The sequence below is a fragment of the Colias eurytheme genome, chromosome 20 (assembly GCF_061535395.1).
Source record: "Colias eurytheme isolate Ceu_HAF_F1 chromosome 20, ilColEury1 Martin Lab GWU primary, whole genome shotgun sequence".
Classification (NCBI taxonomy): Eukaryota; Metazoa; Arthropoda; class Insecta; order Lepidoptera; family Pieridae; genus Colias; species Colias eurytheme.
Window position 1 is genome coordinate 1,471,920 of NC_142999.1, and position 27,986 is coordinate 1,499,905.

The following is a 27,986-nucleotide window of genomic DNA, read 5'->3' on the forward strand; positions in this document are numbered from 1 at the left end:
CACAAATATACATCTATGAAGATGTTCAATTTTCTAAGAACATCTTAGCCAAGGTATTATTGTATATTTACTAACCCGTTTAAGAAAACAATCTTATCTTAATACTATTTAAAGGCGAAAGTTTGTATGGATGTATGGATCTTTGGATGTATGGATGTTTGTTACTCTTTCACGTAAAAACTACTGAACCGATTACAATGAAATTTAGCACACATATAGAGGGTAACTTGGATTAACACATAGGATAGGTTTTATCCCAAAAATCCCACGGGAACGGGATGCAAGTACCTATCAGTCAATAACGTTTACAGTTTTTTACTCGAAGGGACTTCTACTATTATTTAAACTATCCCATTGAAGAAAACAATACACTAAACATACATATATACATATTTACTTCTACAAAGTAAGTAACTAGTAGTTGCATTAAGAAGTATAAAGAAAACACCACCATCATTTAATCATTTAATCCAATGATTTAGGGCACTCTTCCACTGGGACACACTTGCCGGATTTCTTGTCTTTAACAGTGGGCGGGTCGCAGTAGCATGCTGTGAAGTCGCAGATGATGCCCTTACCAGCTACCGGGCTGAGGTCATCACAAGTTGGCTCTGGTTGCAGCGTACCACAGCCCGTGGTGTATGCGTGGGTGCCTACTTCACACTCGCGCTGACCTGGGAAATAATGGAAATTTATAATATACAATCTCTGAACGTCGTGAACATTTTTTATTGCTGTCCTCCTTTAGTGTATTTTTTTATGTTATTTACGTTGATGCTCCGCTTGTATCAATGGTCGTAACTTGATTTTCTATACCTAGTCGATATAGTACGTTACTTATTTAGTTCATTACGTGATCACTATTCAGTTAATTATGTCCTAAACTACGATAGTACACAAGTCTGAATAATTTTAAAGGATATTTATATCAACACTTTACACTTCTACAGAGTTTTTCCAATTTACAAAATGGCTGAACAAACAATAAAAAGGTTAAGTACTAAAAACTTCTTAGTATTCGCATGTGCATACACAGTATTATTTACAAATTGAACATTATTTATCTGGCTATTAATGTGTTTACCTAAACATCTCTCGACCTATCGATAACCGGTTGTAACGAGTTAGTCATATGCCTGAATTTGTATTAAATTGGTCATTATATTTTTATATTGTGATAAATTATTAAAAGGTCACTTGGTCATTTGTGGTCTGATAACCTGATTCCATTAAGAATGAGTCTAATGACCCCTATTGAAAAGTACTAAGTTTGTATTTGTCTATTTGTTTTTGTTTTGCATTTAATAAAACATTTTAATTTAGTGCCAACTAAGAGCTTTCAAATCACTTAAATAATATATTACTAATAACTTACTTAAAGAAAAATAAATTATGCCCCGCGTACCACCAGAAATAATCTATCTACTCTTTCAATACCAATACTAAGATTAGATTTTGGAAGAAAGTAGGCTATGTTGGATGCTGAGTCTTCGATATTTTAATTGAAAATTTAGTCCCAAACACTGCTATTATATAGTCTGATCTCAATTAGATTGAAACTAAGACGACTGGAAAAAAATTTCACCGATTTTAACGATTATATAGAGCTATGTTTTTATACATTATTATGTATCATCATCATTATACATGTATCTGTGTTGCGGCAATAAGGCTCGTTTTTGCATAAACTGTGTTTTTGTGTTGAAATGAAACGTCTTTCCTCTATTGAATCTGTTTTATTACTGATTGAAGCACACAATGTAATAAGTGACGTCTTAGTCGTGAACGTAATTAATAAAAAACCGAACATACCGCCCACCAAAGGACTACACTAGTCCTTTCAAATAAAAATTAGTCTCCTTAACTTACAAATAAAGCGGCATGCTGTATGAATTAACAAATAACACCTTAAATCAATATATACCTTAAATTTGAATGTTATATACTTATTACATTGAACATATTTTGTTTACAATACTATAACCTTTACTTTAAGTTTTAATAAATTCATCAAATACACAATCTTTGCAGGCTTCGTTATTTATATTTTACTTTACACACAATTTTATACATTTTTATGACAGTTTTATATTAAATATTTGTGTACCTATACACATAACAACAATACAGATAGGTTTTACATTTTACATTACACTTTATAATAAAATTAATCAAATACACATACATATACCATAGCAAAAGAACAATTACATGCGAAATGAATTGACTCGCTTGTTTTAAATGATTAATTGATATCTGTATTGATAGGAAGATAACATAATTTAGATACACTTCTTTTTATTATACTATCACCGCTCTTAACACTATAAACCCTAGTGAAACCGTCTGGCCCCGGGTGTTTGGCAGTGATACGCCCTAATGCCCATTTGCCAGGTGGCAAATTAGGTTGTTTAATCAAAATAACATCACCTACTTTAAATTCATCATTCTTCTTCAACCATTTTGTTCGCTGTTGCAAACTGGTCAAATATTCAGTTTGCCAACGGCACCAAAAATCATTTAACATTTTTTGACAATATTGCCAACGAGATAAATGTGTTAATTTAAGAGATTCTAAATTTGGTTGCGGTACAGTGATAGGTGCTTCCCCGATTAAAAAATGTCCAGGAGTAAGTGGATTCAAATTATCATCAGTTGAGTTCAGAGGACACAAGGGTCGTGAATTAAGACAGGCTTCGATGTCACACAATACTGTAGACATCTCCTCGAACGTTAAATTGTTGTTAACAATGCGCTTCAGATGAAATTTAATAGACTTAACGCCAGCCTCCCACAGTCCTCCGAAATTCGGTGAGTATGCTGGAATGAAGTGCCATTGCGTACCATCGTTAACTAAAGTGTCAGCAACATCATTGGGCAATTGCAGTTTCGCTTCTTCCCAGGCTTCCCTTAATTCCTTATCAGCCCCAATGAAGTTACGACCTTGGTCACTCCATAAATTTGCACACCTTCCTCTTCGAGCACAAAATCTTTTAAATGCACCTATAAATGCTTGTGATGTTAAATCACCAACCAATTCCAAATGGATTGCCTTAGTAACCATGCATATAAAGATGGAGATATAGGCTTTTGTGGTCTTCGCGCCTCTTCCCTTGTTTATTAAGATCTGAATTGGACCGCAAAAGTCTACGCCAGAACTAAGAAATGCTCTTGCAGGTTTTATTCGAACACTAGGCAAATCCCCCATGATTTGAGTCCTTGCCTTAGCGTTTTCTTTAGCACATATAAGACAACCGTGAATGTGTTTTTTTATTAAACCCTTTGCTCTAATGATCCAATATTTTCTTTTAAGGTAACACATCATTAATTGTACACCTCCATGCAGTGTCTTCATATGAGCTTCAGCAACAATAAGAGGAATAAGAGAATTCTGCTTTCCGATAATTATGGGATGTTTAACGTCTTCTCTTATGTCTGCATTTCCTAGCCTTCCGCCCACCTTGATAATTCCATCTTCATCCAAATAGGGATTTAGTGTCTTAATCTTGCTGTTTTTCTTCACCTGTTGTCCTTTTTCTAATGAATCCATTTCTTCTTCGAATTCTTCTCTTTGTACTATTTTTATACAAGTATTCAATGCCTCATCTATGTCTTCAGTTGTTATTTTCATGTCTTCTTTATTCTTTTTAAAACTTAAAAATTTCTTACAATAAGCTATTGTTCTCAATAATTCTTTTAATGTATCAAATTCTTCAAATTTCAATGAAATTTTATCTTGTATAGTATTTGCTAGTGTGACTGTATTAATAGGTATCTTCTTTTCTTCTAAATTAGTTTGTATAAATTCTGGTCTCTCTAGTTGTAGTTCATCGTTTCTTAACCACGTGGGACCTTTCCACCAAATCTCACAGTTTTTAAGATTTATAGCAAGCATTCCTCGCGAAGCTATGTCTGCTGGGTTATCGTGAGATTGTACATGATGCCATTGTTCCTTGTTTACTGTAGAAACTATCTCAACTACTCTATTTGCGACGAAAGCTTTCCATCTTGAAGGTTCACCAAATAGCCAAGCAATAACAATTGATGAATCTGTCCAAGCAAAAACCTTGGATGTTGGTATACGCAGTGATTGTGATACTTGCTTCAAAAGTTGAGAAAGTAATAAAGCTCCACAGAGTTCAAGTCTAGGTAATGATATCGTCTTAAGTGGTGCAACCCTTGTTCTTGCAGCAATTAGACTTGTAGTATAAGTTCCATCATCATTTCTAACACGACAGTAAACAACTGCAGCATAAGCTAATGTCGAAGCGTCTGAAAACCCATGAATTTCAATTGTATCAAAATTTGTATTTACTGTTCCAAACCATCTATCTATAGTAATATCCTTTATGTTTTGGAGATCATTGCGAATATTCTTCCACTCTTCTTTTATAAAAATATTAAGATCCTCATCCCAGTTTGCTTTTTCAAGCCATAACTTCTGCATTAAAATTTTAGCTAAAACAATGCAAGGTGCAATCCATCCTAATGGGTCAAATAATTTTTGTATATCAGAAAGAATATTGCGTTTAGTTATAATAACGTTATCATCTATTGATTCTAAACTATAATTATACTCGAATCGATCCGTTCCCAAATTCCATTGAACACCTAATGCCTTGACAATACCATCTAATTTAATATCTAAATGCGCCTTTGTAGATCTATCATTTGCTTCTAAAGATTGTAGAAATTCTGCACTATTAGACGACCACTTTTTAAGATCAAAACCTCCTCTTCGCAATAGTTCCGTCAAATCTTTTCTTAGTTGAATACATTGTTCTAAATTATCACCACCAGACATGCAATCGTCTACGTAAAAATCTTCATTTAATATTCTAGCAGCTTCAGGAAAATGATGACCTTCATCAGCAGCAAGTTGTTTAAGTGTTCTTACAGCTAGGTATGGAGCGGATGCTGTTCCAAAAGTGACGGTAAGTAATCTCATATCTTGTATATTTTCAGTTGGATCATTTCGCCAGACTATTCTTTGGTAGTCCACATCATTCCTATTCATCCATATCATTCTGTACATTTTCTGAATATCTGATACGAAACAGATTTTGTGAGTTCTCCACCTCATAATAATGTTTCTAAGATCTTCTTGCAATACTGGACCAGGTAAGAGTTCATCATTTAATGATATGTTGTTAGTACCTTTACAGGAAGCGTCGAACACAACCCGTGTCTTCGTGGTCTCCTTATCTTGGCGTACAACGGCGTGGTGGGGTAAGTAAATTGATTTTTTATTTATTTCTTTTTCAGGTACTTCGTCAATGTGTTTTAATTCTTTGTATTCTTCTATAACTTTCAGGTATTCATTTTTCAGATCTGGATCCCTTTTAAATCTTCTTTCTAATTGCAACAATCTTCTTACAGCTACTTCTCTCGTGTTTCCTTCAGGTGAAAGCAGCTTTTCAGTTTTAAAAGGTAATGTAACTATATATTTTCCATTACTATCTCTCTCATGTGTCCTTTCATATATATTTTCACATAGTTGTTCTTCTTTAGTTAACTTTCTATTTGTATCAATATCTATCTCCCATATAGTTTTAAGTAAGTCATTAATATTTGAATCACTAGTTAAATTTGTAACCATTAAAGACTTATGTATAGTGTTAACTTTCATATTAATTCCACCCATAATGATCCAGCCCAGGTTGGTATTTTGAGCACATATAGTACCTGAGGGACCCTTGATTAAACCTTCTTGTAGAATTTTTGTGTATTCATTTACACCTAATAAAAGATCCATACAACCCGACTCATAAAAGTTTGGATCTGCTAAATTTAAATTGTTAAAGTGTACAAGCTCATGTTTAATACTATTTCTCGAAGGTAAGTTTATTTTTAAATACTTTGACATCACGTAGGCGTGTACTGGTAACTCAAACTTAGGTTCCCACCGAGACAAAATATTTACCTTGACTTCATTCTTTACATGTACCTTCAAAGACTCCATGCCAGTAACTACCATATTAACCGGCTTGAGCTGTAACTTTAAGACTTGTGCAGCTCGTTGAGTAATAAAACATGCCTGTGACCCTGAATCTATTAGTGCCTTAAGAGTAGTAGTGTATCCATTTTCACCTTTAATGACTACTACCGCAGTTGCCAAGAGACTTACCTTATGTTCACCATCTCCTTGACTATGTAAAGACGTCATTGTAGTATGCACCTTCTTCTCATCTACATCGGTCCGCATTGATGTCGACGGTTGTGTAGTAACCTCGGATACCGACGAATCTGTTCCTATATTTGATCGGTGTAGAAGAGAATGATGACGCTTTTTACATATGTGACACGACAAAGGTATACGACATTTAAATGCCGAATGACCTGGGGCCAAACAGTTAAAACACAATTTCTTACTTTTTACATATTCAACACGTTCATTACAATTCAGTTTTGCAAAAGATTTACATTTACATAGATTATGATTCTCATTACACATTATACAATTACATTTCACAGAATTCACGGACGTACTCACATGAAAAACGCGTTCTTTAGTGGACCTTACAGGCGGTGTAATTAATTCTAATGTACGAAATTTAGACTCCAAATACTGTTTTAAATCTAACCACTTCGGTAACTCTTCACTTTTTGTGTACGCAAATTCCTCCCACGCTTTATGAGACTCTGGGTCTAACTTCTGCACTACAAGAAATATTATAATCGGATCCCAAGAGTCGATGGATACATTTAAATTTTCAAGACTATTTAAAACTTCATTAGTAGTATCTAATAATGATTTTAACTGTGAAGCAGTTTGCGACATACATTTTTTCTGAGAAAAAAGTCTTTTTAATAAAGAGTTAACAATTAAACGTTTATTTCCGTACCTTAATTTTAATGTTTCCCAAGCCTGTGTATAATTAGCATCGGTAATTCTAATATTACGTAATAAACTTTCTGCCTCGCCTGATACACTGCACTTAAGGTAATGTAGTTTTTGTACCTCGGAAAGCGTGTTGTTGTTGTGCACTAAACTTAGGTATAAATCATTGAATGTCGGCCATTCCTCATAGCTCCCGGCGAACGTAGGTAACTCAATCCGCGGCAACCTCACTCGATCGTTGATGTGTACCACGGTGCTGTCATGGCTGGACTCCAGGGCTGCTGCAGTGGATTCCATGTTCAATAATTTATCCTTCAAATCAGCGAGTATGCATAAATAAAGGTCCTCGTGAATGTAAAATTCTTCGTTGACGAAGTATGGTAAAAGCGCCTTTTGTTCACGCGGCGTTATCTTAACTAAATCTAAGTGTGCGCTTTGAAAGGTTTGCCAATAATCCTCCAAATGTTTAATTCTCGATTGTATATATCCTTTAGATAGTCTTTGTTTAGGACACTTAGATATGTTAATTTGCGTTTTTTTGATGAGTTCCGCCGTACTTTCCAAAACACGTATGATTTGTTCCGTATTATTATTCGCCATCATAAATAATATTGTCTTTCAATAACAACTTCGTAACAAATAACTTTGTATAATGAGCGTCTTATCGCGATCAATTGCACGGGTGCTTCTTTTGTTCTTCGATTGTAGCTCAGATAATCCGGTACGAATGCGACCATATGTTGCGGCAATAAGGCTCGTTTTTGCATAAACTGTGTTTTTGTGTTGAAATGAAACGTCTTTCCTCTATTGAATCTGTTTTATTACTGATTGAAGCACACAATGTAATAAGTGACGTCTTAGTCGTGAACGTAATTAATAAAAAACCGAACAATCTGCTTTTTTAAATATATCCTCTTTTTTCCTTTTTTATAGTGCTAATTGTAATGGTGCACATTTAAAGTGATTCTAAAATTCTATCAGTAAGCGCGTCCCCAACATGAAAATACTATTAAAAACACACGCTGGATATACCAATAAATGTCGTGTTATTCACATGCTTTTAATATTTAAACTAGCTTTAAAACCGTTAAAAACTCACAGTGTCCGTTAACATAGATACATCCCCTTGGATACAAAACAGTGTCTGCTAGCGATAACCCGACCACGGCGAAAAGGCAGGCGACGATAAATAACTTCATTGTGCTTTTCAATTTAGTCGGGTTGCAATCTTGGTGAAGACGCCGATTATACTGACCAGTCTCTAGATGGGTCAGGTTTTATATACTTGTTATTGTACTATTATTTATTTTTAATAGTGTCAATGATGATGTTCTTAATAGCCGGGTTCTGTATATATTTACTTTATAGTCCGGGATACATCGCCCATTTTTGCAAGTGATTACTATCAAGCTAATTTTTCGTGAGTAGCTTTATTTTGATGAGATGCCCAATAATTTCATGTACGAAACTCTCGATTGTGGTAGCTTACAGAGGTAACAAGGATAAAAATTTTTGATTTGACGGTTCTCAAATATTTATTACGCAATTTGTAGGACAATATGTCTGTTGAATTATATAAGTATTAAATAAGTCAAAATAAAAAAATCAGCTTGTTAGTAATCATTTATGATGACTTCGTTATCGATAAACATTGGAAAGGGGGACTCTTTGATCAAACCATAGATTTTGTAGGACAAATATTTTTTCGAATAATTTAGATAATTATCTTGAGATTGAACAAAAAAAAACATTCAGTTAGTAATTAATATTTGAGAATCATCAAATCAAAATATTTTATCCTTGTTTTCTCTGGTAGCTACCACAATCGAGAGTTTCATACATGAAATTATTGGGCATCTCATCAAAATAAAGCTACTCACGAAAAATTAGCTTGATAGTAATCACTTGCAAAAATGGGCGATGTATCCCGGACTATTAGGTACCTACATGGAAATATTTTTAACAGAATTGGTAGAGAGCCTTAATGTTCCAAAATAATATACATAATATAGCAATGAAAACTTTTTTAGCATTTAATTAAATTTACATAATATTACTCATACAGTCTTAAAAATTAAAGAATATCTTACACCTTCCCACCTTTAGGATATGCTACAGCAGGTAGAGTCACTACTTGGGTTCGAATTCCTCATCATGAACATTCTTTTGAATCTTTCAAAGATTTTTACACAACGTTACAAGGAAAGGAACTTTGATTAAACCGTATTAAAATAATTAGATATCTGTAAGATTAGATGTCTTGATTATATGTCGATAATTTATTTCCTAACTCCTAAATAAAAAAGTAATTAACAGGCATAATACAAGAATATATAAATGGCGGACTAATGTTGATTTTTCGAATTATACAAATACTAGTGGTCCGCCCCGGCTTCGCCCGTGGTACATATTTCGCTATAAAAGGTAGCCTATGTCCTTTCTCGGGCATCAAAATATCTCCATACCAAATTTCATGCAAATTGGTTCAGTAGTATAGGCATGATTGAGTAACAGACAGACAGACAGACAGAGTTACTTTCGCATTTATAATATTAGTATGGATTATGTAGAAATATATGTCATTCCAATTATTATTTACTAATTATTTATTTTGTATCATTTTATTAAGGGATATTTACTAAGTATTACACGATAATATTAAAATAAGTATTAACCAAGAATTGAAAAATCAGCCCTAAAAAGTTACAGTAAATACGACAGTTATACAACTGTCAGAGTTAATAATTTATTATGTTTATTTTTACATTTTATTAATTATGTCTAAAGATTTATTATTATATTATTGTCGTTTCAGTAGCGACCATGTAGCGACCCATTACTTAATGGTGACGTCACTACTGCAACAAAAGATGCAAACTCAAACTCAAACATTTATTTATTCAAAATTGGACTTCTTTTAGAAGCACTTTCGAAACGAAACAGTTTTGACTTCTGCAAAAAGTCTGCAAAAAATACGATGATCACTATAATCATCTATAATATAAAAATGAATCCCAAAATGTGTTGGTAAGCGCATAACTTGAGAACGGCTGAACCGATTTCGTTAATTCTTTTTTTATTATATTCCTTGAAGTACGAGGATGGTTCTTACGTAGAGAAAACGTAAATATGTACCACGGGCGAAGCCGGGGCGGACTGCTAGTTGTAAATAATATCTACCCGGTAGAATACCCGGTTAGATAAGGTTGTGTTAAATTAAATGTTTTTAACTAGTTTTAACTCAAGAAAGATAACAAAACAAACACACTATCGCATTTATAATTTTAAGTAAAGATTACTAGAATAAATATTTACCACCGGTTCGTAAAACGTATTCTAAAGTAAGTAGGAAGGTATCTATAGGTGTTTGAAAGGACAACATTTTGGGACGCTTTACTTATAGTTTACTAGCTTACCGCCCGCGGCTTCGCCCGCTTTGTCTAAAACCTAATTAATTATATACTAAAACCTTCCTCTTGAATCACTCTATCTATTAAAAAAACCGCATCAAAATCCGTTGCGTAGTTTTAGAGATTTAAGCATACAAAGGGACATAGGGACAGAGAAAGCGACTTTGTTTATACTATGTAGTGAAGATCATCCCAAACATATAAAATTTTGAAAAATAAGTAGTTAAACAAGACTTGTTGTCCTGGTAATGAATAAATTTAAATAAACGTTATGAATACAAAGATGTATCATTAGTGACAATAAGGAAAGATCGATTTAAAATAAAATTAGGCCATGAAATGAGCAATTTTCTATGGTAATAGTTAGATAATAGTATTATAATTAATTAATTATATTCCGCGTAGTTGTTTGAAAACTTGTGCTACATGCAGTATTTAATATGTTAATTCAAAATATTGATATTCAATATTACATATTGAGTTAACGTACTATTATTGTATATGAAATGCACTTTCTAAATTTTTTGTTGCGGTTAATTGTCTTCAAGTTGCATACAGTTATAAAAAATAATGTTATATATATCATATTTTTAAATAATGTAAAATTTTCAATTGAATGTTCTTTCATGGTGACATTAAAAGAAAAAAAAATCATTTAAAGAATGAACTTTGGTACAAAAAAATAGTCTGGAACAAAACGAATATGCACAACTTTTTTAACCAAGTACGTCCATGATGCCGCAGCTGGCCACCTTTAGTTAGAAAAATATTTACTTACCATTAATATATAATCCGCCATTTTCCTGGCCCGACAGATAAACTAGCATAGAACCAGTCTGCGATCGTGACCTGCTTCCAATATTGATATACCATTGTTTATTGTTTATATCTTGTTAACACGTGATCCGAATCATAGGAAATATCGATTTGAATGTTAATTTTGTGACAGTTAGTTGAATGTATAGGATTTGGATAAACTTAAGTTTGGGGTTGTAATTTCAATATAAAATATGTTGTTTGTAATAGCGCAAAATATGTTACATACTAGCACTTACCTGTGGCTTCTATTTCGTTCAAAGTTATAATGTAAATCTAATCTATCATGACACACTAAAAAATATATTAAAATCGGTTCAACCATGGAATAAAGAAATTCCACAAACACAGAAGAAATTATGTCCAGATAATGCAGAATTTTCTTACGGAAATCGCATTTCAATACATTTACAATTTTTATAAAATTTCAAATAGAGATTTATTGGGGTTTTAAACAATTTGAGAGGGTTTTTGAACTCTTGTATTTAATAAAACCACAGCATTGATATTTATAGAGCAAATGCGCCAATTTTATATAAAAAAAATATGTTGATAGGCACTGTATAGAATGTTAATACACTAAATTGTGACTATGGAAACAACTGATTTTAATCATCTAATTTAGTCCTTGACCACGATAAAGACATCTTATTTGTGGCAAACTACTACTACTACTACTACTCCTGTGGCGCTGAAACCCCGAAGTGGGTCTTGGCCTCCGAGACGAGAACTCTCCACCTTCCCCGGTCCTGAGCGGTCTCTTGCCAATTGTCGTTGGCTTGGAGCTTACTCAGGTCCCTGGCGCGATCAAGTGGAGATATTTGTGGCAAAGCTATTAAATTTTAAACGCTGTCTATAAAACTTTCGCCAAGTTTAAAAATAATAAACCAATTGAAAACAAGATATTCTCGTTCGGAATCGCAAATAGCCGATTTGAATTCCGTTATATTGATAATATTGAAACCAGTTGAATCCTTAGCCAACAGAGTAAAAAAGAAAAAAATATATTTTTTATAACATGCAATAATAATAAAACACTTAAACCCTAACGTTGTTTATCTTAAAAGCTTTATTCACAACCATTTAAGTACAAAATAATATTACACACTTATTTACCGTAACGTGGATTGTAGCAGTAAATTACATTTGTTATCAAAATTTAATGCCTTTCAAATAAATAACTAATATCAATTTAGAATTTCATGAATTTTGCATAATAAATCATCAGGCGCATTAAAATGATTTAAATCTCTTTGTATCTTTATAAATGAAACATGGGCTTTACATCTGATAATCGACAAAAGGTTATTTACATGACTCTAATTTCAGAGTATATTTTTCAGAGTTAAATAAAAATGCGTGTAATAATTTTAATCAGTCTGTATTTTTAAATAACGTATCCATACAGTTACAATCTACTTGAGGCCTAGCTTAAATCAAACTTAGAATTATAATCACATTATTGGAACACAATTTTACACACATTTAGGCGGGGGTGTTGCCGAGAGCCATGTTCATACTGTTCAAAATGTCACCATTATCTGCGTCGATTTCCCAAGCGAATAAACCTCCCAAATAGTTCTTCCTAACGTATTTGCCTTTTTCTGTAACTGACCTCGCGTTATCGTATGTTATTAGGTCCCCTGTTGATGGCCTAAATACGTATGGTGCTTGGGCTACGTTGTCATAGTGGAACTCCCATTTGCCTTGTGCAATTTCAGTGGCAATTTCTCTGTAATCAACCACACCGTCCTGCCATGTACCTTTGCAGGGTCCAGTCGCGATTCCAGTGAAGGGGTTATTGTCCGTATAATTATGTACTCCGGTCCACCCACGTCCGTACATAGCGACACCTACAACAATCTTCTTGGGGTGAACACCTTGAGCTAATAAAAATTGCACACCGAAGTCGGTTGTGTAAGTTTCTTTGGGATTCCATGCAGGGGCATATAATGCAGTTTGATGACCTAAGGTGTCGTTTGACCAGGCGCCTTTGAAGTCGTAGCTCATAAGGAAAATGTGGTCCATGTAGGTTTGAGCGGCTTTGTAGTCGATCACTTGGATCTTGTCCCAACCAGCGCTGATAGCTGATGTCAATTCGTACTTTCTGCCGGTTTCAGCGGACAATTCGTCTAACATTTCACGGAGCTCCTTCATCAATGTAACGTATACATCTCCATCTTTAGGGCTACCAAGGTCAGGATTAGCTCCCTTACCTCCAGGGAATTCCCAGTCAATATCAACACCGTCGAAGAATTTCCATGTCTGGAGGAAGTCCTTCACTGAAGCGATGAAACGGTGTCTCTTAACTTGGTCGTCGAAGAAGAAGAATGGATCAGCGAGTGTCCATCCACCAACGGATGGGAGAATCTTCAAGTCTGGTCTAGCTTGTTTCAATGACATCAATTGGCCAAAGTTGCCTTTGTAGGGTTCATTCCATGATGAGAGACCCTTCTGTGGCTTCTGTAAAGCAGCCCAAGGATCGTGAATCGACACTTTGAAGTCTTCACGGCCGCTGCACGAACGTTGTAACGCTTGGAAACTTCCTTCAATTTCCTTTAAACTGTCGTTGATGCCATCACCACCACAAATTGGAATGAAACCGTAGAGCAGATGAGTAAGATTGGGAATAGGTACGCGATCAACGGGGTACTTTCTTGGGTATACACCCCATTCAACGAAGTACGCGCCAACAACTTTTCCAGATGTCTGCTTGAAAGGCTTGTGCTTCTCATCAATCGTATAATCTAAAGGCGGCAAGTGGCTACCATCTGTATCAGCTACGATAATTTCAGTAGGATCGCTGGAGCTGCAACCATCAGGATTACATAGCTCTACTTGCATCTTATAACGACCACCCTTCTTGACTTTGAATGTGGCAGTCGCTGACGCGCTTGACGGGCCAGACCAGTATTCCTTTCCATCGAGAAGCACCTTGGCGGTTTCGGCTGAGTCTCCAGACCACACGTTCCAGCTGACTGTGACGTCAGCAGCATCCTTCCTCGTCACCAATTGGTTGTAAGCCGTCGCGGCTTGGTTGACTTCTACAATCGCGAAGGTTCGCTCTCCCCACCCGAGTGTAGGTTTCCCTGGAGGGGCACACTGCGCCGCGGCGAACAGCCCGAGGGCCACAATCAGCGCCTGATGCCTCATACCGGTTCCTACAAAAAATAAATAAGTTAAAATTCGGGCACGAACCTCACATTTAAGCCTCGGCCGGGCACTGATCTCTCATCTCATGTGTTATCATTTATATACGGAGGGTATTGTAGGCCAACCGCTAACACTCAACAACCCGTATGGAATGTCATAGTGGTGTTTAACGTAATAAAAATCGTTAGCACCGTTTTCTATCCCGGTCATTGGGTCGGTCAAGGTGACGGATGGCTTTTAATTGTTTCTCCCTAATGATATGTTTTGTCTCTTAATGAGCCGAGCCCGTTATGACTAAGATGTGGAGCGTCGAATTTCGGAAATACAAACAAAGGTAAACGTAAACAAATATATTAGGGTTTATGGCCAAAAAACGGTATGGGATTCGATGGAAATAAGGTTATGTACATTACTGTAACGTCCAAATCTCTGAGTAGTTAAAAATGCAAACAATGAATATTTGCAATGCAAAACAAAGGCTCCAAAATAGAAACAAAAAATGCCGTTATTCAATTTAAATTTACCTCTTAATGAACTCGAATTAAGATCTAGAAAGCGACTCTATCAAATAAGAATAGTCCAATACAGAAAGTTATAAAAATAATCTTTAAATAGAAGTTCCACAATATCAAATCCACGATCACTACATAGTATAAAACAAAGTCGCTTTCTCCGTCCCTATGTCCCTATGTATGCTTAAATCTTTAAAACTACGCAACGGATTTTGATGCGGTTTTTTTAATATATAGAGTGATTCAAGAGGAAGGTTTTAGTATATAATTTATTAGGTTTTAGACAAAGCGGGCGAAGCCGCGGGCGGTAAGCTAGTATGTCTATAACTTGCAATAACACCAGTCTTTTAAAAGCTGTTAGAATAATATTCGCATGTATGTGTGAAAACAAATTAATTAATGTAGCCTATCACATATTATTGTGAATATTCTCTTTGTTGTAATAGTCAGAATATATTATATACTAGCTTTCCGCCTGCGGCTTCGCCAGTGTTTTCAAAGAAAAACCCGCATAGTTCCCGTTCCCGTGAGATTTCCGGGATAAAACCTATCCTATGTGTTAATCCAAATCTAATACCATCTATATGTGTGCTAAATTTAATTGTTATCGGTTAGTAGTATTTGTGTGAAAGAGTAACAAACATACATACACATTCATCCATCCTCACAAACTGTCACATTTATAATATTAGTAGGTAGGATAGGATGCAATATTTAATTAGAATTGTAAGTGCCAGATTCACAACTATCTGATAAACTTACTCAAACTCAAACTCAAACTCAAACATTCATTTATTCAATTAGACTACTATTTAGTAGCACTTTCGAATCGTCATTACATAGTATTTTTAACATTTACCACTACTACTGATACTCTATATATAACACTTTTGGCTTAGATTTTCATACATACTCAGGTAAGCAAAAAAACCTAAACAGTTATGCAGTTGCATAGGCCTATACTTTGCTGTGTTAAAATTATTATTGAGCAAATATATATTATATAGGTATCTATAATAATATTGTAAAGCTGAAGAGTTTGTTTGTTTGATCGCGCTAATCTCAGGAACTACTGGTGCGATTTGAATAATTATTTCGGCATTAGATAGTCCATTTATCTTGGAAGGCTATAATTATATGTATCATTACACTAAGACCAACAGGAGCGGAGCAATGCAGGTAAAACCATAGGGCACAGCTAATCAATATAAATAATAAAGTGATGATAATGAAAAAAAAAATCTTTAACGGTTATAATTTTTGGTATCAAAAATATTCATAAAAGTTTTAAACGCATAAAAATAACGTATCAATCTAAGGTATCAATATTAACGAGCTATCGTATTATCATCTTGATGCTCCCGTAATGTTTTAATGCAAAACCAAGTAAAATTTTCACTTACTTTTAATATGAGGAATAAAAGATAACTTTAAGTAACATACTTTTTATTATTTTTGCGTATTTATCCTATAAAGGCTATACTAAAATTTATTATAATATTATCTACATTTTATACATATTAATAATTTTGTTGCATATTAAATAGACCATCTTAAAAAGTCTTAAAATAGTTATTCTTTCTAAATTGTAGTATCTATTTCTACAAAAGAAATACGTCTCACAAAATATTTTATCATAAGCAAACATAGACGAACAGTAACCAAACTGATTAAACTATAAAATATTAATTACCTTTAACATGTACGGTATAAAAAATCCACTCATTTATCTATGATCAATGATCTACCGAACAATCGATCTATTTAACTGTAAAAGAAATTGTGCTTGACTTTAAGTGCATTCTAAATCTTATCAGGTAACTGGTACATAATTAGAGCTTCCGTTTATGTCTAGAACTAGTGCCATACCCCGACTTCGCACACTAATCATGATGGAAATTTCGTGGAAATTTCGGATGAATACTGACTTTGTATGTAATACATCTTTGAAAGAAATAATGTTTATTTAACCCCACAAGCCAATAAAAATAAATAATAATACATGTACAGGGTGGTAAAGAACCTCCGCCTTTCAAGAAGTCGGTTAAAAAAGTAAGCGTGGTGTTAAAAAGGGTATCTGCGATTTTATTTATGGTAAAACTAGCTGAGCCCCACGGTTTTACCCGCAGTGCTCCGCTCCTATTGGTCTTAGCGTGATGATATATAGCCTTTCTCGATAAATGGGCTATCTAACACCGAAAGACTTTTTCAAATCGGACCAGTAGGGATTTCTGGGATTAGCGCGTTCAAACAAACAAACTCTTCAGCTTTATTATATTAGTATAGATATATCATTTTGGAACCTATTACTTAATAATAAAATTATGTATTTATGCAAATACAATGCCTTAGGTACTTTCTGACAAAAATTAAAAAAAACTTTTATTTTAAATAGAAATAACATACCAATTCATTTACAGTCATTTGAATATTCTGAATGCATTCACTTTCATAAAATAAACACAAATATTATCTCTGCAGATATATAGATAGTGCGAAATTAACAACCATTGAATAATTCATGAATTTGTTTTGTAACAAGTTTGTGTTGAGTCCTAGACCTTACAGTGTCGGTCCCTTGAGAAATGTGGCGAGCAAGGTGAACGAACTATAGGTCTAAGAGCATAATAGTATCGAGTTTTGTGTGTAAAATTTAAATCAGTATTTATCTTTCTGTAACGGTGCGTTTACACCAAACGAACATTAAGAGCTAGAGCCTAGAGCTAGAGCATTCTTTCGTGTTCTTTTAGTGTAAACGAAATCGTATTCAGTGTTGTTCAGTATTAAAACATTGCATAGAATCTTTTCGAACGCACTAACAACGAAATAATGTTCTACGCTTGTTTACACTATAAGAATTTGACATAGCGGGGTTCGAATGAGCATTCGCTCGTTTGATGTAAATGCACCTTTAGGAGAATTGGCAAAATAATAGAACTATATAGTTACTTGAAACCAATCTACAGACTTATTTCTTAAAAAAAGAAAAACGATCCTTAAGTATATTATGTACCACATTTACAACAGAAAGGGACATATTAGTAATTCAGAAGCTTTTGTGTTATTCTGATTCATAACCTACATTGATCATCAAAATCTGTCCATTGTTTTACGCATGAAGAGCAATAAACAAACATACGTACAATTCTTACAAACTATCGCGTTTCTAATATTATTAGGATACTAGCGGTCCGCCCCGGCTTCGCCCGTGGTACATAATATTTACGTTTTCTCTACATAAGAACCATCCTCGTACTTCAAGGAATATAAAAAAAAGAATTATCGAAATCGGTTCAGCCGTTCTAGAGTTATGCGCTTACCAACACATTTTGCGATTCATTTTTATATATATAAGATAAAACGTGTCAAAATTTCTTCTGAAACATCAATACAATGAAATGTATTGATTATCTTTGTATAAGTGTTTGATAAGCAGTGAATTTCCTACAAAATAATCTTATCTAGATCTATGTTTTATCAACTACAGTAGCGTGCCGTCAATATAAATTAATCCATACTAATATTATAAATGCGAAAGTAACTCTGTCTGTCTGTCTGTTACTCAATCACGCCTAAACTACTGAACCAATTTGCATGAAATTTGGTATGGAGATATTTTGATACCCGAGAAAGGACATAGGCTACCTTTTATTGCGAAATATGTACCACGGGCGAAGCCGGGGCGGACCTCTAGCAGTATAATAATATTATTAATTATGGCTTTATCTTTGATTATATACTCACTTGTCTAGCTTATATGAATTTTTTTTTATGTGTTACATAGTTGTTATTGCAGAAATTTTTATTATGTGTGATATTAATTTAAGCAAAGAACCTATAAATTAATACTTAGTAATCCTTTTTTTATGTTTTTGAAAGATTACTGTTGCCCTTGTTGGTATTTTTTATGGATTTTCTAAGACTTCACGTAGCGACGTATGGACACAGATTTTTAAGATTAAATTTAAGTATTTTTAAGTTTTTGATTACTCACCCTTAAATACGATATGAATGAAATACTAATATCAATAACACTTTAGTTTTAGAAAGTATAATAATCACAATAAACACTTAAAAGGATTCTTACATACATTAGGACATGCGGGCAAGTATTTAATGACTGACATACTTAACAATTAGATCGTCAATAGTATCAATAAAAACTATAATTAGGGTTCCTTTTGTCAATAACATTTTTAATATTACCGATGCGTTATTTAGAATAATTTCCAATACGCTCCTATCCTGTATCTTAATGGATCAAAATTAAACGTTAATAATTTAAATTAATAAATTAAATATAAAGAAAGCATTAAAACCTTATTTATTAGTTATCGTGCTTTCTTTTTATACTAAAAAAACATTGTTTTTAATTGTGACGTAAAATTTTAAATATTGTAAAGTAATTTTGAAATAAAATAATATCTAAACAAATTATTATAGTGAATTTAATGATTCACATTTCACTTGTTTTAATTTGCATAATTTTTAATGGATGATTTGAGCTAAATTTATTACTAGTTTTGTATGAAATATAGTCCTGAATTTTGTTTTCTACTTTTTGAAGTGAAACTTCTTTATCGGGGTTGGAAAAAAATTTAGTGTAACATTTTGTCGTTACGTGTGACATTTTTCCGTTACGCGCCATCTTTTTCTAATCCCTACCACGCGTGATTCGACGTATTTCTGTAAAATTGCATATAGTAAATTATTTTTTGAAAAATAAGGTCATAAAGAAGTTTCACTTCTTACGTGTGTACACTTGTACACGCACACATTTTTTATAATTAGGACGGAACCACATAAAGGGGAAGTATATAATCTCCGATTGATTTTATGTCACATGTCTTAATCGTTTTTCAAATTAACCAAATGATTCAAATCTAAACTATGAAAAATACGTCACGTTGTAAATATTTTGATAAGAAATGTTTGTTTTGAAGAAATATGAGTAGTTCCGATTAATAGAAATGCAAATTTCAAGTAATGTATGAAATGTAAGGAAATTTATGAATCCAAATGATTTGGATTGATGTCATTTGCTCAGTGAATTTGTAAACATACAAGTAATTTTTTGAAAAAAAATATATATCAGTAATTCTAATGTTTCTGTATTTATTAGGAAAATTATAAATTTTTAACGACTGTAAACCCTACCTTAAAAACAAATAGACCCTTCTACTTAATTTATCAGAACGCATCCTTGGTAGGTACAGTGGTTGACGCGTGAGCGTAGCACTGAGGGGTCGTGGGTTCGATTCCCGGCGGAGACGAAGAAAAAAAAAAGTCTCGGTCTGGCAGGATACAGAAGGCTGATCACCTACTTGTCCCTAAAAGAAAATCGATCAGTGAAACAGATGTATAATGCATCTGCCCCTTACCCTACTAGGGGACATGGGACTTCACACTTAATTGATCAACGATTATCTATCCTAACACCTTTATCGATTATTCAAACCTATCGACATAACAAAATTAACTATTACAACGAAATGAAAAACTCCACATAAAACAAAAATACAAGGTATCCCATTTCATACATTAATTTTTTGACTGACCGGTTGGTTTGGTTGGTAGTGGCCCTGCCTTCAAAGCCAGAGGTCGTGGGTTCGATTCCCACCCGGGGCAAATATTTGTGTGATGAACATAGATGTTTGCTCTGTGTCTGGGTGTTAATTATCTATATAAGTATTTATTTAAAATTATATATGTATGTTTATCAGCCATCTGGTTTCCATAACACAAGCGAAAGCTTAGTATGGGGTCAGATCGTGCCGTGTGTGAAAATTGTCCTGAAATATTTATTTATTTATTTAATCATTATCCCCAAGGAATATATAAAAATTTAGTAACAAATGCAACATGCAACAAAAATCAGATATCGAGTTCAAAAACCTTCGCATGTATCCATAATATTAAATTACAATATGTTCAAACGATGCATTTTTAAATTTCTTTTAATATGCCAAAGACCCCTGTTTTGAGTGGAGTATGGGCAGGTGCGTTTTATTATAAAACGATCAAGATATGTTTTAAATTACGTTAAAGTGTAGAAGTTCAAAACAAAAAATACAGGTATAATATTGTTTGTTACTTTGTAATACTAAATTTAATAAAAAACATGTCTCATTGTAGGTAATAGTTTCATTAAATAACGAAAACCATTATCATAAAAGCATATTATATTTAAGCGCGTCACACACGGTGAAGATACTATAATATTTTATCTTAAGATACTGTAATATTTTATATCACAGTATCTTAAGGTATCCGGTATCAGTGTTCTGACCATCATTTTTCTTTTTGTCATTGCGTACTAAGACCCCTGTAGAACCGCCATCCTGTTACAAATGACCCGAAAATTTCGGGTGAAAAGAAAAATGATGGTCAGAACGCTGATACCGGATACCTTAAGATACTGTGATATAAAATATTACAGTATCTTAAGATAAAATATTATAGTATCTTCACCGTGTGTGACGCGCTTAATAATTTATGTCAACTCAGAAAAGCTAGTAAAAAATATAGCGTTTGTAACCTTTATTTTAATTGCCAAAATAGCTTATACATATTATCTATACTAATATTATAAAGCTGAAGAGTTTGTTTGTTTGAACGCGCTAATCTCAGGAACTACTGGTCCGATTTTAAAAATTATTTCGGTGTTAGTTTGTCCATTTATCGAGGGATGCTATAGGCTATAAATCCTCACGCTAAAACCAACAGGAGCGGAGCGATGCGGGTGAAACCGCAGAGCACAGCTAGTGAAATATGTAAGTATGTACTTATTAAAATCGATTCAGTAATTGATTGTTTTTTTTCGATCCTAACAAAAAAGGAACAAACCGTCCAATCTTCCCTCCATAATGCATAATTAAAAAAAAATAACAAATCTATTTTTTCTATTTATTTACAAATTATTAGAGATTTCTAAAGGCAATGCATTGCTGACCTGTATTATGTATAACGGGTCATTGACCTGAACTTGAAAAAACCGCCCACAAGGCATTGTATGCAAAACAGTGACACACAAACATTCTTATTGTTAATTGTAACAAATTCGATCGCATAGCTTTGCGGTTCATTTACAAAATGAAATTATGTGAATGACTAATTTTTGTCGCATTGTTATTATTTTCTTGTGTGGAATTTTACAATATTATAAGGGACTTTTAATATTTAATCAAATAAAATAAAGATAGTGAATTTAACCGGCTTTGTCTATTAAATTATGTTGTCGTAGTTATGTATGTATTTAAGTACTTTATTATAAGCAATAAAATACATATTTGTCTGTATATGTCAACAAAGTTGCGAACTTCAAACTTCTACATGATAGCAAATAACATCGCCCGATTTTTATCGATTCATAATTAGCGTATGAAAAAAGTAGAAAACATGTAAGTATATTATGAAATCTTAAAAATAAATATATAATATATTATTTAAAAGAGTTCTAATAATCAGATATTTCGCTTTTTAAACTCAAAAGCCTACAGTTTCCATATAAACTACATAATATTGAGAAAGGTCAAAACGCATCTCAATTATGAATAGTACCCAATTAAAATCCAATCAAGGCATTTGAAATCCGGTTGAAATAACAATATACAAAACAATTTAACGTTGGTCTGTCTCCGATAATATACAGACAACACGACAATCGCAGAATGTCGAGGATGAGACCTTTTGTTTATAAAAATTAAAACCCTACTAATATTATAAATCCGAAAGTTTGTGTGGATGTTTGTTACTCTTTCATGCAAATACTACTGAATCGATTGCAATGAAATTTGGTATGTAGGTAGCTGAAGACCCAAAATACAACATAGGCTACTTTTCATCCCGGAAATCCCACAATAACTAGAATTACGCGGGCTTTTATCTGAAAACGTGGGCGAACCCGCACACAACAACTAGGCGACCAAATGAAATGTCCTGTCTTTTTTTAATATTGCCCTGATGTATGTGGCTCTTACAATAAATCGTATTTTTAAAAAACTGAAGGATTTATTCAATCAAAGTTCTGTAACAAGCGCTTTGGATTCGTCATGTAGCAAGGTATCTTTAAGACCATCGGTACAGAAAGTAGTGTCTGTAGAATCAACTATGTTCTCTGTCTCTTTTACTTTCTAATTGTTTGATATCGGAAAGAAAAGATTAATATAATATTATAATTAAAGATTATTATAATTGGTTGAAAAGATGCTGACAACATTGACTCTACATAATATTATAAGAGATGTTGTTGAAAAGAAAATATATTTATAAAATTGTTAATTATAGAGAGATTCAAAATTCTGTGTTATATCTCGATAGTGTAGTGTCGTCTATCTGGGATAGCGTAGAGTTGCGAATGGGGAACAAGAATAAAATCTAAAAAGGACATACGATTTATAAATATTAAGATTAGGCTCATGCTCATACTTTCAATCTAATTATTTTTCTTATAGTAATAGCATATTATAGTAAACAATTTAAAACAATTCCAACAAAAAGTCACTAATAAACAGGATTAACTAATAATTAAAATATGAATTTAAAACACAATAACCCGTATTCACGTCAATCATATCAATTTTTTCATTGATAAAACCGTAGCCTTGTAATTTTTACCATTCTTCCATCATGAATACGGGTCTTAAAATCATATTTAAGGCCTTACAAGGCAAAGATTTTGAGCCATTTTAGATATAACTTCAATTATATTGCACCTGTACTTAGTATTGGCCTGTATTTGACGCGGCTTAGCTTTTAACAGACTTTATTTAAGTGAAAAAAAAGGTTTTTTTCACTGTTATTTAGTTTAATCTAATTATTGAGTTTTAGCTAATTTCAATAAGGATACTGGATATAGAATGGAATTTCTAATCTAGTTATTTTTTATCATGATTTTAAGCCCACGCAATAAATGTGAAAGTTTGTGTGCTTGTTTGTTTGTTACTCCAGCACGCAAAAATTGCTGAACCAATTTTCATGAAAATTGGCACACACATAGAAGGTAACTTGGATTAATACATAGGATATTTTTCCCGAAAATCCGACTGGAACGGGAACTATGCGGGTTTTCCTTTGACAACGCAGGCGAATCTGCGGGCGAAAAGCTAGTTAGACATAATATATCTTGACGGGCCACTTCCGGAGCGCTAATAACCTATCTACACTTTTTTTACTATTTTTATTAAAATATCATTGGCTTCAAAGATCTATTTCCCATAGCGATACATTAAGACCAAACGCGAATGCCCATTCGAACCCCACTATATGTCACATTATTTTAGGGTAAACAGGCGTAGAACATTCTTTCGTTGTTCTTAGTGCGTTCGAAAAGATTCTATGCAATATTCTAATACTGAACAACACTGAATACGAGTTTTCATTTACACTAAAAGATGAAAGAATGCTCTTGCTCTAGCTCTATGTTCGTTTGGTCTAAATGCACCGTTGTACAGACGATTCGTTGATATAAACAAAAGCATAAACAAATGTTAAATACGGATTCAATATAATAATCATAACTCAAATACAATTGTGTCATAGAACCTTAACATATAAACCTACATTTATTGCCACGTGTGTTTCCATTGATTTAACCGTACTTAATAATTTATAAGAGTTTGCTTATACAAGGAGGAACTAAATTTATTTTTTGATTCGTTGTAAACAGATTATGATTCGTTTATTCTTTCATAATATACTAGCTTTCCGCTCGCGGCTTCGCCCGCGCAGTCAAAGAAAAACCTGCATAGTTCCCGTTCCCGTGGAATTTCCGGGATAAAACCTATCCTATGTCCCGGGGTAAAAAGTAGCCTATGTCCTTTCTCGGGTATCAAAATATCTCTTTAATTTCATGCAAATTGGTTCAGTAGTTAAGGCGTGATTGAGTAACAGACAGACAGACAGAGTTACTTTCGCATTTATAATACATATTAGTATGGAAGTATGGATTACCTATTTGTCAGCACAATAATTATTATTAATTAGTCAATAAAATAAGGTATTTTTCGTATAAATAAACGAATTTGCGAAATTCCGTTGTATCTTAAATCGCCGGTTTAAAAGCAATTTATTAAAGAAACAAAATCTTATCTAACGAACAAGATGTGAACAGATGGATCGTGAAATGTCACAATTACAATATAATTATTGACTTTTTGCACGTGGTTGCCATAGAAACCATGTTACTAATACAGATAATATATTCTATACGAACACTACTTAGTGCTTAAGATAATCTTCTTATCTTCTTTCTTCTTCTTATATATAAAAATGAATCGCAAAATGTGTTGGTAAGCGCATAACTCGAGAACGGCTGAACCGATTTCGATAATTCTTTTTTTATTATATTCCTTGAAGTACGAGGATGGTTCTTACGTAGAGAAAACGTAAATATGTACCACGGGCGAAGCCGGGGCGGACTGCTAGTAATTATATAATTTTAATTTGTGAATTCCCACCATTTAAAACTGTGACATTTTTTTGCTCATCCCCACCAGGAATCGAACCCAGGATCTTCGGTTCTAAGCTCACGCGCTGCATACCAAGGAGAGTGTTCGAAATATTTGTAGATAGTAATTAAAATAGTAATTTTATAATTTAGCCATATTTAACCATTTTCATTTAATTGATTATGAGCAACACAATTTATTTAAATACTATTATTATTTATGATAAACCTTGTTTTCAAATGTAAACATTCAATTATTACGTGTGCGTATTTACGATACATCATAAAAAAGTATCAAAACATTAATTATCATTGTCTAAAGAAAAATCACGCGCCGAATTGAAAATAAAAAAATATGAAGAAAACAACAAACAAATAACATTGCAAATTCATTGCATTTGTTACATGCAAACGGGTTCATCGTTGTTTATATAAGATCATTGACTTAACAAATTCCTTAATAGTCCAATATCTTCCTTATCCTATTGAATTAAGGTGCAATTTCTAATAAATTGCATCACAATTGCTTTCATAAAGCAAGGGACACATAACGGTTGTTAACAGTTATAAAATGAAGTAATAAGCCAAATCCTTTACTGAATTTTTAGGGAACAGTAGTTTCTCATAAGTCATTTATAACATAAGATAAAAATAGAGTTCAAGCCATTTATTATTAACTATAAAAAAGTAAAAATTAATTATTTCGAAATAAGAAAAGAATAGAAATTAGAAATTCTATATACATAATTTTATGCAATAAAAAATCTCTGATGAACAACGTTTTATTGGCTCGATATTCGATTATTAATCCCCTAATAGACATTGTTTTTAAGTTATTTCTTTGAACAAAAACTATAATATTACGAACAAAGCGAATAATAAACATATTAAAAAAAATCTACAAGCAATGTCGGAAATAAAAACCAGTTATAACGATATAATACGAAACGAATCCTCGTAAAACACAATAACAGTTCAAATAAGTCGGTTAATCACATTCATCGCTCCAAATTCATTCAAAACTAGAACTGAATAAATTAATCAGTACAGTCACTTGGAAAAGTCGTTAATATTTAATTTAATTTTATTATCGAGTTGTTTGATTTACACTTGTAGGGAGAATCGTGGTTTGTATGATTTATAATATCTTGGTGATAATAACAAACAACAAGCTTACCGCCCGCGGCTACGCCCGCTTTGTCTAAAATCTAATAAATTATAATATACCTTCCTCTTGAATCAATCTCTTAAAAAACCGCATCAAAATCCATTGCGGAGTAAAAGATTTAGACATACAAAGGGACATAGGGACAGAGAAAGCGACTTTGTTTTATACTGATTTAGAGGCACAAAAACATTAAGAATAGTTTTGTCTTCATACATTTAGTATCGCGTGGTTATTAAAAAATAATTGAAGTAAAAACTAATTAGGTTTTAATAATACATGCGCAACACAGATAAAGTAAATACTGGATTAGATATATAAAACGTAATTGTTTATTTAAGCAAAACGTAACATTTTCTTCGGTACACGGCAACAAACTTCGAATCTCCAGACGGATGTTAACAAAAAATTTATAACTTTTCTTTTTCAAAATTATTACCAGAGTATGTTTCTCTGATACAAAACTTTTCGTAACGATTGTACATTTTTGTCTTTGTTAAAAAAATACCAACGCAAATCCTACGTGTACTTTGTTTTTGTTTATCTTATAAGCTTATAATATTTAGTGGTTTTCATTTGGTTTTTAATACATTTTGGTATTTCAAAAGCTATATAATATATAAAATATCTTCAGTGTCAAGGCTACATTCACTCATTAAATTTAATTTATATTTAAAAAACTACTGCCGCGGCCGGTTTCGGAACGTCTTGCAAAACCGGTCATATTTTGAGTTTTTTTATATCTAAATCTCTAAAATGCAAGTCCATCAAGAGGTAAAAATATTGGAAAAAATACAAAGTATTAATTATCTAGCCAAAGAACTTTAACTCACAAAACTTAACAAAGATCACATAAATTAAAATAAACACTTATCTATCTCACTGTACATGAAAAAAATAATACGTACTGTAATTTTGTATGTATGTGCGATGCACCTGCGCGCGCGCCGGCCCTATTGCTACTGTGCTCTATGTCTCGGGTAGATCATAATGATTCAAAAGGGACTTAGACATTAGTATTACAAACACGTCTAGTTGACATTGCTGGCCGTGCCAATGAAAATGGCGTTCAAAAATTACGATTATTTTGTTTTATTCTTTCCTCAATAGTGTTAGTAGTGCACTAATGAATGTGTGAGTGAAGTTCCGAGTCCCCTTCAGTGGGGTTTAGGGCAAACGTATGGGGTTTAGGGCATAGTATCAGATTGGTACCAGAGTTGATAGTTTTTAGCTCAAATGCTGTCTGTAGGCATCAAATGAAATATGAATTTTCTTCTGCTTCTTATATTCTTCTTTCTTGATTTTATAATTATTCTTACCCGACTTTAAACTTTTTTTTCAATCATAAAGTCGACCCAGTAATTCACACGTAACAGGGAACCATACATACAAAACGAACAACTATTCAATCAGTTACCATCGCACATTTCAAAGCCTTTTTCAATTGAATCAGACAAATCAGTATTGTTAAATTTGAATCCGTAACGAATTCAAACGAACCGCTTCACAAAGGTTTCATTTGGTTCAATGCATTCGCGCCATCTAACTGAATCATACAAAATTATAGTTAATGTCCAATTGTTTAGGGAAATAGTGCATTTGCTTCTTATTTAATATTTAATCGAGGATTTTTCGTGACGCT

At 33.1% G+C, this 27,986-nt stretch overlaps 2 protein-coding genes across 2 annotated transcripts; both read right to left on the reverse strand.

The window, feature by feature from the left end:
* Positions 1-452: 452 nt before the first annotated feature.
* LOC149899474 (uncharacterized) lies at positions 453-8,100 on the reverse strand. Its single transcript, XM_090113926.1, has 2 exons — positions 7,941-8,100; positions 453-674 (listed from the first exon to the last, which is right to left on the reverse strand). The coding sequence occupies exons 1-2, from the start codon at positions 8,038-8,040 to the stop codon at positions 466-468; spliced, it is 309 nt and encodes a 102-aa protein (XP_089970052.1). The 5' UTR covers positions 8,041-8,100; the 3' UTR covers positions 453-465.
* A 4,332-nt stretch (positions 8,101-12,432) lies between these two features.
* On the reverse strand, positions 12,433-27,374 carry LOC149899475 (uncharacterized). The gene is made up of 2 exons (XM_090113657.1): positions 27,253-27,374; positions 12,433-14,228 (listed from the first exon to the last, which is right to left on the reverse strand). Exon 2 carries the CDS (start codon positions 14,218-14,220, stop codon positions 12,553-12,555), a length of 1,668 nt encoding a protein of 555 aa, XP_089969783.1. The 5' UTR covers positions 14,221-14,228; positions 27,253-27,374; the 3' UTR covers positions 12,433-12,552.
* Between the last annotated feature and the right edge of the window lie 612 nt (positions 27,375-27,986).